The sequence below is a fragment of the Sapajus apella genome, unplaced genomic scaffold, assembly GCF_009761245.1.
Source record: "Sapajus apella isolate SASKATOON/1434 unplaced genomic scaffold, GSC_monkey_1.0 scaffold38, whole genome shotgun sequence".
NCBI classification, from domain to species: domain Eukaryota; kingdom Metazoa; phylum Chordata; class Mammalia; order Primates; family Cebidae; genus Sapajus; species Sapajus apella.
Window position 1 is genome coordinate 6,787,298 of NW_022436978.1, and position 12,987 is coordinate 6,800,284.

The 12,987-nt window shown below is 49.4% G+C and overlaps 1 protein-coding gene across 1 annotated transcript in view; it reads left to right on the forward strand.

Moving 5' to 3' along the window:
- The window catches only part of XXYLT1 (xyloside xylosyltransferase 1), a 192,749-nt gene that overhangs the window by 101,778 nt on the left and 77,984 nt on the right, over positions 1–12,987 (forward strand). The window contains exon 3 of the mRNA XM_032298206.1: positions 8,041–8,173. Within this exon, the coding sequence (XP_032154097.1) occupies positions 8,041–8,173 (133 nt within the window). The remainder of the gene's footprint in view (positions 1–8,040; positions 8,174–12,987) is intronic.

Here is a 12,987-nt window from a genome sequence, read left to right on the forward strand (position 1 = left end):
GGCCGTCTCCGGCTTGGTCCTCCTAGCTAATGAAAATGCCTGGATTCCAAGGGACCCAGTGGGACACAAACACAGGGAGCAAGGCAGGGAACGAAGTGTGAGACAGGGGATGGAGGACAGGAGTCCTTCAGGATGGCAGCCTGGGGCTGGCAGGCATGGATCTAATTGATAGACCAACTAGGGGCAGCAGAGGGCTGAACAAAGGTCTGGAGCGGGAGCAAACAAGAGTCCAGCAGAAACACACCAGCGGGTCCGCTGCAGCCAGGAGACTCTGTGAACGAGGAAAGGGGATCTGGGTGTGGGGCCGGTGACATGGACCTAGTTCCCATTTTGCCATTAGTGACCATGTGACCGTAGCAAAACCTAATCTCTTTGGGCCTCTATTTCTTGATCTGTAAAGTGGGTGTAGTTAATTTTTGCCTTCTGTGGAAGTACTGCCAGTTCCTTCTCTATATCCCTTCTCTCCTTTTTTTTCTTATTTATGACTGAATCCCATTTATTTGGGGGTAACCTTATGCCTAGAAAAGAATGCATTTCACAGCTTTCCTTATAGCTAAGTGTGGCCCTGTTACTAAATTTTGTCTGGTGAGATATAAGAAGAAATGTTTAAGACTTCCAGGAAGGATGCTTAAAGAGTCTGCCTCATTGCAGGAAGCAAGGTCAGGAGTGTTCTTTTTCTTTCGACCTTTCAGTTTCCTGGAATGCAGCCAAGTTGGCTGGAGCCCCAGCAGCCCCCATCTTGCACCATGAGGTACCTTGAGGATGGAAATGAGATGTAGGATAGCAAAGGAGAAAAGCAGAAGTCTGGGTCTTTGATAACTTCATGGAGCAGCTATACCATCGTGGATGGCTTAGTTATTGTCTTATGTGTGTTGAACCCACTGCTACGAGAGGTGTTGTGTGATATGCATTTGAACACAGTCCATGTGGATGTACCCGCCCCTAGGCCTGTTGTAAGGATTAAATGAGTTAAAGCATGAGAAAGAGTTTTATGGGCTGAGAACGCACTTTGAACATTGCAACATGCCATAGAAATATATGGAATTAGTCCTGTCATTGTCATTGCCATATGAATCAATGGAAGGGACAAGGCTGCCGTGGACAGGCCCCAACAGGGTGAGGGACGAAGGGCAGGAGCAGGTGGCAGGGCACAGTGTGGGCATGAGGAGCTGCAGGCAGCAGGAAGAAACCTTTGTTAGTTTGCCTGATTTTAGACTGAATCCATAAGGTGGCGTGGGGTCAAGAAGGAGAGAGTGGTTGGAACGTGAGATTAGAAACAAGAGCCCATAATTCTGATAAAGAACCTCAAAATGGAGAATTTGAAAAGTTGCACTGTGACAGTGTGGGCAACCAGGGGTAGCTGTATCATTATTTTTGGAAAACACTTGATAATTCTATCCAAAAAGGATTGCTTTCTACAGCTTCCATCCCCAGGGGTCTCTGAAAAAAAAGCCTGTTGGTGAAGAAGAAAGTAGACACGGGGTCTCACCATGCTGGCCAGGCTGGTCTTGAACTCCTGACCTCAGGTGATCACCCACCCTGGCCTCCCAAACTGCTGGGATTACAGGTGTGAGCCACCACTCTCAGCCCTGAGATTAATATTATTTCTATTTGGCTGGGCGTGGTGGCTGATGGTTGGTGTTGGTGAAGAAAAAGGACCAAGCAGAGTCCAAATGTCTTCCTACCTCAAATAGTAGAGAATTTAAGCTTTTGGAGACCAAAAGAAAAAAAAAAACCTATTGCAGACACTAGAGAGATGTAAACTATGAAAGAGCCAGCAGGGACCATGGACATCCATACCACAGAAATGGAAGATTTTCAGATCTCACATTCTGTTTCCCCTATGGATTGAACTGCATGAATAAGTGCGTGAGCTGTCACTTCATATTGGCAATAGAAGTGAGAGGGAAATTTACACTGGGTGTTATATGTGCTGCCTTATATAAGTCCCCAAAATTTTTCAGCCAAGTTCAAAACAATAAATTCTGTCCTATCCTAAAGGATATGATTCTACCTCTTCACAGAAGGTGCTAAGGATGAGGAAGGAGACTCATGTTATACTGTTGCTGAAGCAAAAACCGTATTTCTCATGATAATTTGTTTTGTCCACAAAACAGGAGCTAGGAGTTATAAACAATGCCGTGGCCGAGCCATAGCTAACAGTCTGTTTTTCATGCTTCATTTCGAGAGCGGGTGAGTAAGGCTAGAAGAAAGAGTTTGTTGTACAGCGAATATATAAAACTGGCTGTGGTTATTCATTTCAACTTCCTGGCCCCAAAACCTTTTACCAGAGCTGCTAACAGGTTGCATAAATCACTCTATGAACTCTGTTTTCTTTCTCCCCACCCCCACCATCGGGGAGGGGCAGGCTGCTAATGTGGAAAACACAGATTAGCACAGAGAGTCAGGGCCTTCCTGTCTGAGCAGAGCCTGGGGAGCTGAGCGCTGGCCGTATCCTGGCAGCCCAGGAGTCCGGAAGACAGGGCAGCGTGGGCAATGAAGAGCAGGCACCAGGCTGCAGAGCCTGACAGACCTGGAATTTCCAGCAGCCCTACCCCTGACCAGCCACGTGATCTTGGATTATTATACTTCTCGATTTCCTCATTTGTCAAATGGAATTTTTTTTTTTTGAGACAGGACGTTAGTCTGTCACCTAGCCTGGAGTGCAATGGCAGGTACACAGCTCACTGCAGCCTCAGATTCCGGAGCTCAAGTGACCCTCCTGCCTCAGCCTCCCAAAGTGCTGTGATTACAGGCATCAGCCACCGCACCCAGCCAGATAGAAATAATATTAATCTCAGGGCCAGGCACAGTGGCTCACACCTGTAATCCCAGCATTTTGGGAGGCCGACGTGGGCAGATCACCTGAGGTCAGGAGTTCAAGACCAGCCTGGCCAACATGGTGAAACCCTGCCTCTACTAAAAATATAAAAATTAGCTGGATGTGGTGGCGTGCACCTGTAGTCTCAGCTACCCGGGAGGCTAAGGCAGGAGAATCGCTTGAACTGGGGAGGCGGAGGTTGCAGTGAGCCGAGGTTGCACCATTGCAATCCAGCCAGGGTGACAGAGTGAGACTGCATCTCAAAAAAATATATATAGTAATCGCATAGAATGTTTAGATGACTCAATGAGTATAATGTATTGATACATGTTTGCTGTTGTCACTAAAAGCTTCTTTTCAACTTCTGTGGCATAAAACCCTCTCTTCCAGAAGTTTCTCTATTGGTCTGTGTTAATGAAAGGGAATCCCAATAGTCTTCATGCTTCTTGGGGAGGAGGGTCTTGCAGGAGGCGGTTGTGGTGTCGGTTCTGTCCGTGGGAGTCCCAGCCACTGCGCAGAGGTGATCTGGAGTTGCCTGCTGTTTTCACCCTTGATGTGGAAGCATTTCTTGCTCTTAAAGCTAATAGGATTTTAAAAGGGAACTTCAGAGATGTCTAAAGGCTTTCCTCAGAAACGTGTGGTGGATCAAGCAAACTATCGAGTGAGGGAAATCTGTAATTGCTCTCAACTCTGAGCCTTTTTTGCTGAGCTGCTTTAAATGAATTACTAAAACTCTCTGAGCATCAGTTTCCTCACCTGAAACTGGAAGATACTGACACCCACCTCGATGGAGGTGCATGAGTCAGTATGTAAAGCCTTCCCAGGGCCTGGCACACAGACATCCTTTCCTGCTCCTAAAGGGTGAACATTTGTCTGGTCAGGCTGGAGGAGCCCCCAGAACTATGCCCAAGGCCTGGAACCCTTGGCATGCTCTCTCTGTTCCTTTGTAGCCCCTATTCCTTTAGTTAGCCAGCTGCCCTGCGCTGGGCCTTGTGCTAGGAGGGAAGCGGAGAAAGGCGCTTTGACAGAGAAATGTCCAGCTCAGAAGCCACCCAAGTTTCTGTTGGATATGAGATCCACCACCACCAATTCCAACCGCACATCCTGGGGACATGGCCTGGGTCTGTGTGTTGCAGGGGCAGGCCCTCTACCACTTGCCCAGACCCTCAGTGCGAGAAGCCAGCCTGCTCTGGCTGATGCTGCACAGGGGGACCACGCCTGTCCCATGGGCCTCCAAACAGCTCCTCTGGGGTCAGGATCCTCTGTTAGAGGAAGTCTCCACCCCCTTCAATTGGTCTTTGGCTCCCGCAGGCCAGAGGTGCTGCTGTGCAGCAATTTAAAAACACCAGAGCACGATAAGGCAGGTGGGATACTGCTGTAATATTTCAAAGTGCACAATGGGAAAATGAGCTCCCTTTCCAGGCAGCTGCTTCCAGGTCCTCAGCCTCATGACGTGGAGTCACATAGCTTAGTGTTGTCGTAATTTCGCCTTCTCCCTAAACCCTCTCCCAGCTAGTGGAATTTGGGCTGACTTCTGCAGTGAAAGTCCTCTGGTGTGTTATAAATATTTATCTCTGTAAAGCTCTGAAGCCATTTCAAAACAGAAAGACAGAGGAGGTGCTCGCATAGTTAACCTGCGCTTCCCTGAAGACCTGTGTTGTTTCCCAGGATGGCAGGCTCTGTGCCTACCGAAGCGTGTCTTTTCTGCTCGATCTGTTTTGTTACATGTTGCTTTTTGTATGTTAAGACCTGTCTGCCAAGACTATTGTTTCTGGTGATACGAGAAGGGAAGGCAGAGTACAGAAGGCTCATTTTTTTTTCTTCTGGGATTTTTGTTTTCCTTTTGTTGTTTATTTTTGGGTCGCATTAATTACTCACTCTGGGTTGTAATTCCACCCATGGTCAGATGACATGCTTGTGGCTGGTTTAATTGGATGCTGATGATGAGTTGACCCAAGCCTGTTTTTAAAGGGAAATGTTGATTTGGGAATCTCCCAGCTAGTACTGGGGCCATGCATGTGGCCATCTGTGGTGTAATTGTACAGATATATCGGCCTCCAGCCAGGCCTCAGACCCAGGCAGAAGGAATAGGTATTCTGAGCCCTGAAAATAGTCCCCTAGACAGACAGGAACGCCTGAGGAGCACTGACAGGGCTGTGGCGGCGATGATGGTGACAGGGTCTTGGAGTTCTTGAAAGCTACACCTTTAGTTTGTGCTTACTTGTCTTCATGCTGATATTTTCACGGGATGATATGGAGATACTCCATGAGCTAGTTGTGTTGGGTGACTGGTTAGTCCTGTGCACACCCTTTATCCATTACACAGTGCCTTCTCCTCTCTAGGAGTTTATGGCCCATGTTGGGAGTGGGATGGAGGTGACGGGGCTAATAAACACGAGAGCATCAGCTAGGGAGTCGGTAGACCTGGGTTCTGGGATCGGCTTTGCCACCTAGCTTGAGTGTAATGCCTGCCAAGTCTCTCTTCTTGGCCCTCGGTTTTCCCATCTGTAAAATGGGTGGAGTGGCCTCAGTTATAACCAGACTGTTCAGATCTGCCATGCTAGATCATTCTTTTTGTTGTGTTTTCTCAACATTTGGACCTGGTGGACCGTCAGCCAGCCTTGGATGCTGGCCATTCTTGTGAGTCTTGTAGATGTCTAGTCTTCGTTTTTCTCATTCTTCTTCATGATTTATAGGTTTCGTGTCTTCCTGGCTTCAGGGGCAGTTATCTCATTCATTTATTCCTTCAGTTTTAGTGGACCTACTGCTGTCACCTCAGCTATCCTCCACCAGCATCTTGTCTGTGCTGCCACTTCATGGATCAATCTAATTTGTCTCACAATGCCTTCAGCATTCTGCCCCCACACGATTCCCACAGAGAGATGGCTGCATCAAGGAACAGAGGCCAGAGGAACCAGGTCCCTTTAGAAACCTCACCCTGGGCTGGGCGCCGTGGCTCATACCTATAATCCCAGCACTTTGGGAGCCCGGGCAGATCACGAGGTCAAGAGATCTAGACCATCCTGGCAAACATGGTGAAACCCTGTCTCTACTAAAATACAAAAAGATAGGTAGGCAGGGTGGCATGTGCCTGTAGTCTTAGCTACTCAGGAGGCCAAGGCAGGAGAGTTTCTTCAACCTTGGGGGAGGCAGAGGTTGCAGTGAGCCGAGATTGGGCCACTGCACTCTAGCCTGGCGACAGAGTGAGACTCTGTCTCAAAAAAAAAAAACCTCATCCTGATGAATTCCAGCACTCCTAGTATGCATCTTCCTTTTCAACAGTGACATTTACAACTTGGCATCTTATTTCATAATTACATAAAGGGGCTAACCTCCTGGACAGGTGCTGGCACGATAGTGCAGGCTACACAGGGGCCTGTTGGCCTCCGGGAATAGAAGGGAGTGGCCTCCCACCTCAGTGGTTTGACATCAGTGTCAAGTGAAGGGGTGACTTTGTGTCAGAGTTGCCGCCTCTCTCCTTCTTAGTCAGTGAACCTCACCTGGTGAAGCCCCTCCTGAAAGAAGTGTTAACTTTAAACAGACCCTTCCTGGAGGGTGCTTTAGGAAGGAGCAGTTGTAAATAACATCGAAGCATCTAAGATTCTGGTGTCTTAGGGCTGCGTAGGACCTTTCTGGGTTTACTCCCAGCTGGTCCCTAAAGCACAGGGGAAGTGCCCAGATTTGCTGATGGGCATATTAAGACAAGATTAAGATGCTCTTCCAGAAGTGTCTGATGGTCCTGAGCCCCGCCCTCCCAGCACATTCCCATTCTCAAGGCGTGCCCTCTCCAGAGGGTGGTAAGACATGTACACAGGGGCTGTGACCAGAGGCAGGCAGCCAGCCATGTGGGGAGCACAGAGGAGGAAGCCACAACTTCCGCAGGGCCTGTCTGGTGTGTAGACTGCTCCTTGCAGAGTAAGTAGAGTTCAGATGACCTTGAAAGAGAGAGTAGCTGTAGCAGACGGTGGGCTTCCAATGAAGAATGTTGATTGACAAGCTGACTAAATGCACAGCCTTTCCTGCCATCAGGAGTTTCTTTGGTTACAGCAAAATGATCCCAAATTCCTTAAGTTTCCTCCCCATAAATTCTACATTTGGCCCGCATAGTGCTGTGCTCCAGAATTCTGTTCCTCAGGGTCCTTTGGATCCCTGGAACACTCTCAGTCTGTAAGCTTTCTCCCCACACACTGTCTTCTCAGTGTCACGGCCTCACAAGGCATAGGATAGCATCCGCATGTTAACAGATGGACCAGCTGAGGTCGAGAGAAGCAAAGTAACTTTCCCTGGGTCGCAGGGTCAGTCCGCAGCAGAACTGGAGCTCATGTGTTCTGACTCCCAGGCCGGGTCCTCCTTGATACCAAGAACTTGCTTTCCCCACTTCATCGTTGAACCCCGTGTGCCCCATCTCTGGACCTCCCATGGTTGCTCTTCTATTTCAGGCTTCGGCACTAGCCCCTCCCTCTGTTTTTTGCCACCCACGTGTCTCTGTTGAGAGCAGGGTCCTGGTCAGCCTGGCCTGGCACAACAGGAATGATCTTCACCAGTGCTTCCCTCCTGCTCTTCTAGCCCAGAGTCAGCGGGAGGCAATGGAAGCAGGCAGCTCTTACGTGCCACATAATTGTGACATTGAAGAATTTGGGCTTATCCTGTCCTTTAGGCAGTGGATTAAAAACACGGTTATCCCTGAGATTGTTCCGTCGTTTCTCTCCAGCCAGCATCTTCACTTGATACACATCTGGGTTTGCAGAACGCACTGATAAAAGCCTGAGACCGTAGTGTTTTTTACCTCTCTCTTGTGTGGGTCGTTTACCACCTGTGCTCCAGAGAGGAAACCCCTGGATGGTTTGAGTTTTATGTAAGGATGGAGGGTGTCCACATAAGGTATCATCCAAATGGGATACTTTTGAGAGTGAAACGGGGTGCACGGTTAACAGTCACATCATGACCACAGGCCGAGACTGGAGCATAGCGTCACCTAGTTTTAAACAAATGGATGCCTGCAGTTGGAGGAAAAGATCTGGGCAGTCCCTTGTGAAGACTTCAAGCGCAGAGGGGTTGCGGGTAGATGAGTGGCCTTTTGTGCCAGCGCTAACTGCATCGTTCACCGATAACAATAAGGGAACAGTGTGCTTTCCCCGCTCCCCGCTTTATTCCCGTCAGTGGCCGAGCCTCCCAGGATGTGTGCCTGTGCCTCACTGTCGTCTTTCTCTCTCCCGCAGAGGTCCTGCGGATCATTCAGCTGGACCTAGACCTGAAGTATAAGACCAACATCCGGGAGTTGTTTGAGGAATTTGACAGTTTCCTGCCAGGCGCCATCATTGGCATAGCTCGGGAGATGCAGCCAGTATACAGGTGTGTCACGACTACGGGGGCAGCCGCCTTCACGACCCCTCCCCACCCTTCACCCTCTCTCTGCCGCCACTCAGGGCGGATTGGGATTTATCGGTGTCCGACCCTCCTGCGCTTAATATCTTGGGAACATATTTGCACTTACTGCTTACAGTTGATAGTCTGGGCAAGGGGGTCTGCTCCCAAGCCATAGGTGCCACCTCATTATGTTGGGGGAATTTGTGACCTCTTTCTTCTGAAAAGCCCAGTTGTTTTGGTTGTTGGATCTGGTTAAGCTCAGAATTTTAAAATCTTGGGCTTTGTCTTACAGAGAAGGATTTCACTTCCGTTCTAGTGACCAGCTGGGCTTTCTTGGCCTCTGAGTCACCAGTGGCCCCTGTTGTCTATGAGCAGAGTGGGTGGATTGGTGGTCTTGTAGGGAGGGAAGGCAGCAGAGTGTGGGAACACAGACGGGCGTCAGTAGGCAGCGCGAAGAAGCACATTTCGCGTGATGCCGCGTTTTGTTGTCAAGCGTGTGTCATGGAGAAACTCCAGGACCTGAGAACCAGGAGATGCGTTCTAGAATATTCACTGTAGCGTTATTTGTAGTAGCCAAAACTGAAAACAACATACATGTGCTATTCAGCAGAATGGATAAATAAAATACATTCATTCCGTTGAGTGCTATACAGCAACAACATAAAAGAAAATAACTCCATGCAACAATAGCGAAACTAAACTGGGATCTTCAGGGACGCACGTGCGGGTGTGAAAAGTGGGAAAGGAAAGCTGAGGAGGTGATGCTTCCCAAAGCCTGCTTGGCGGGGTGGGAACATGGGGGTGGGTTGGCTTTGGAGAGCTGCAAAGTTTTATTGCTCTGCTTGGGTGGCTATCTACATGTTTGCATGCACTCTTTTTGTGTGTTCTATGTCTTAGAAGTTAAAAAAAAAAAAAAAGGAAAGGAACAGCAGAAGTGAGTTTTTATTAAAAACCAGGCCCATGGCCCTGGGTCCGGAGAATTTCATGTTGCTGACCATTTCTCCAGTGGGTAAAGCAATAGCTCACCCAGAGCAGAGCTGCCCGAGTCTGCTCGGAAAGAGCTGGGATTTTGCTGTCCCATGGGCATGCCCCACTCTTTGTTCTCAGGGCACAGTGACCATCATGCTGGCTCCCTATGGACCTTCCTGGAGTGAGGCCCAGTCGTTGGAGAGCTGCAGAGTATCGGCAACTAGTGAGTCAAGAACGTGTATTTCCCCTCAGAGAGGGGGCGTGAAGAGACGGCCTCAGCTTGGTTATGGCTCTTTGCATGACCCAGATCACATAACAGGAAATTCCTGCAAGGCCTCTGAACGAGCTGATAACTCCTTGGGCCATTGGACTTGTTCTCCCTTATATAATCCTCTCACGTGTTGCCCAGAGTCACTGGGTAGGCCTCTTCCTCTGAGGTCAGGGGTTGGGGGCTTAAGAGGAGAGAGTTTGGGCAAACACTTGCCATCTTAACTTTGGCAGACTCCCCACCTCATTCCCTCCCCTCTGTACCAGGAAGATCTTCTGCTGGGGTCCTTGATCCAACAGTGGGAGGTGACAGTGTTCACAGCAGTGCACCCATGTGGGTCTGCAGCCACCTCAGTTCTTGCCTCCTCCGAAGAAAGAATTTGATTAAGGGGCATAAGGCAGAGTGAGAGACTGAGGCAAGCTTTAGACCAGGAACGAAAGGAAATAAAGTACACTGGGAAGAGGGCCAAGTGGGTGACTTGAGAGGTCACGTGTGCTGTGTGACTTTTGACTTGGAGTTTTACACACTGGCGTGGTTCTGGGGGTTGCATCCCTTCTCCCCCGGTTCTTCCCTGAGGGTGGGCTGTCCACGTGTGTGGTGGCCTGCCAGCCCTCAGGAGGGAGCACAGTGTGCTTCCTGGGGTTGTACGCATGCTCACTTGAGGCGATCTTCCCAGTCTAGGCTTCCTAGAGGAGAGTCCACCATTTTGCCTCTTAGTGCGCCTGCTTGAGCCCACTTGCCCAGCTCCTAAGATCTTACCGGGAAGCTGCTGATCATCAGTTTCAGGTTTCTTCTATGAGGCTGCCTTTCCCTGGCATTGGCGGCAACCAGTTATTATTTTAGAGAGACAGTTGACAACTGCCTGACCATCAGCTGATGGTCGCCTGACATTCCTGGTGGTGGTGGAGCCTCTCCTGCCCTGCTTGTGTCTGACTAGCTACCTACTGTGACAATAGAGGGAGCCTCAGAGTCCCAAGTCCCATATGCTAGTCCCAGCTCTGCCACCCTGGGGCCTTTGTTCTCCCACCTGAGAAGGAAAAGAGCTGAGCTCTAAGAATCCCCTCCCTTGGCTCTGGCATTGGGGGGTCACAGCCCTTTGGACCCTCATTGTCGTCCTTCTGTCTGGAAGTTGCCTGTCTGCTGGTGAGCTCTGTAGGGATCTGGGAGAACTGATGTCATGGGGTGTTTATTTATATTTACATCTACTTATTTATTTTTTGAGATGGACTCTCGCTCTGTCCCCAGGCTGGAGTGCAGTGGCGTGAAGTCAGCTCACTGCAACCTCTGCCTCCTGGGTTCAAGCAGTTCTCCTGCCTCATCCTCCCCAGTACCTGGGATTACAGGCACGTGCCACCATGCCCAGCTAATTTTGGTATTTTTAGTAGAGACAGGGTTTCACTATGTTGGCCAGGATGGTCTTGATCTCTTGACCTCGTGATCCACCCACCTCGGCCTCCCAAAGTGCTGGGATTACAGGCATAAGCCACCGTGCCCGGCCTCATGGGGTGTTTAAACTGGGCTAAGTATTAAATGCAGTTACAGCTCCGATGCCTTCAAGGCCTGCTTTGGAATCCTCTCATGTACTAGAAGTGGAAACTTGGAAACCCCATCACACTTAAACAGTGTTGGGCAGAATTTATTTTTTTGTACATCTAGGATCTTATAAACATTGCAACTTAAAAGCAGTTTAATCGTCTGGATTTCCCAAAAGAAGGCTCTGAAACATTTTAGATTCCAAATGAAACTGAGTTTTTCTTACCTTGAGCATCTTTAATTTTCATGATGGTACTATGGTAACTATGGGACTGCCACTGCAGCGGAGTCTGAAGAATGCCGTTTGCAGGGCCGGGGCACTCAAAAATCAGCAGACACGTACACTCCTTTACGTGTCCGTCCTTCCACCCCTCAGCCGAAATGTGTCTAGAGACCTTTAATAATTGAATCTGCAAATGACTGCCCTGGGCTGGCTCTGGGGCATGGCCTTGTAACAGTTGCCATCTCATGCTGGCGCTGGGAATGGCTTGGTCCTGGCCGCCGACAAGGACATGACCATGTTCTCCTTCTGCAAGAAGACGGGGAACTCTGGGACCTGGGAGATCCAGCGCTAGTTGTCTGCTGCTCTGGAGTGTGCACCTAGCTGGCTGTGGGGCTGGGGCGGGGAGGCTGAGAGGAGGAGGAGGATGGGAATGGAAGGGGAGCGAGGAGCAGGGACAGGAGAACTGGCCTTTCTCTTGAGCAGGCGGTCTCGCCCTTGGGCTTGGCCATCGCAGTTTCAGGGGGTCCGCAGCCCGGCCATCAAACTGCTTCCCACAGAGGTGGCCTCTTGCCCCTGCCTGGGACTTCGCGGAACTGGCAGTGGGCTCTGACCACCAAGGGGCCTCCCTAGAGAGGGAAAGAGGTGGACAAGTGTTTTATTGTAAGAAGAACACACTAGCATCTATATGAAAGGAAAATTGAAAAACGAAACAGCACAAAACCCAGTCTTGACGAGGTAAGCAGGCACATGTGGATCTGGAAATTTGCTGAGCAGAAACGGATTTGGATCTTCCCAGCTGTGTCATTTTTATAGTCACTTGTTCCATGGTTACTTTACCTCAAAAGGGCACATTTTCAGTCATTTCTGTGGTGGTTTCCCCTGTATCGTGTGCCACGAATGTTAGAAGCTTGGAGGAGGCAGGGGAGAAGTTACTCCCGCCGTCCATGTGACAAATAGTTTTTTTCACATTGTTTCACAATTTCCTCCCCTTCAGATTTTTACATTTTCTGTATAAATCTTCCAGGAATTTATAATCCCAGGTACATGGAACTGACAGTGTTTTCTGGAAAGTGATATCGGGATCATGGGACATTAGTGCAGGGATAGAGGAGCCTTTCTCTTTTGGGTCCCTGTTGAGATTCTGTTGCGTTCAGCATCCCGTGATCTTTCCCATCTACAAATCCTAGTGCTGGAGTCATCTTGGGTGGAACGTTGCCCTTCCTTTCTTTGACCTTTTCTCTGTCTCCTCATCAGGAGCTAAACCCCGGGACAGGCCCTCAGTGGTGATGTCTTTAGTTGGGATATCTGGCCAAGAGGAGAAAAGAGTCGAGTGCCTTCTCTAAAAGACAATTGTATTTTGTAAAGATGTGCCATTTTGAATTTGTTTTGTTATGAAAGTATTAGAAAAGTGAGTCGGGTGAGGTGGCTCATGCCTGTAATCCCAGCACTTTGGGAGGCTGAGGTGGATGGATCACCTGAGGTCAGGAGTTCGAGACCAGCCTGGCCAACATGGTAAAACCCCGTCTCTACGAAAAATACAAAAAATTAGCTAGGCATGATGGCAGGTGCCTGTAATCCTAGCTACTTGGGAGCCTGAGGCAGGAGAATCACTTGAACCCAGGAGGCAGAGTTTGCAGTGAGCTGAGATCGCGCCACTGCACTCCAGCCTGGGCCACGAGAGCAAAACTGTCTCAAAAAGAAAAGAAAACTGTCGTGCCCTCTTCACGTGCAGCCTGTAAAAATTATAAAGGTTTGCCAGCAGGTGAAGAAGCTTGATGTGGAAGAAATAGCTTCGGGTTGTACTCA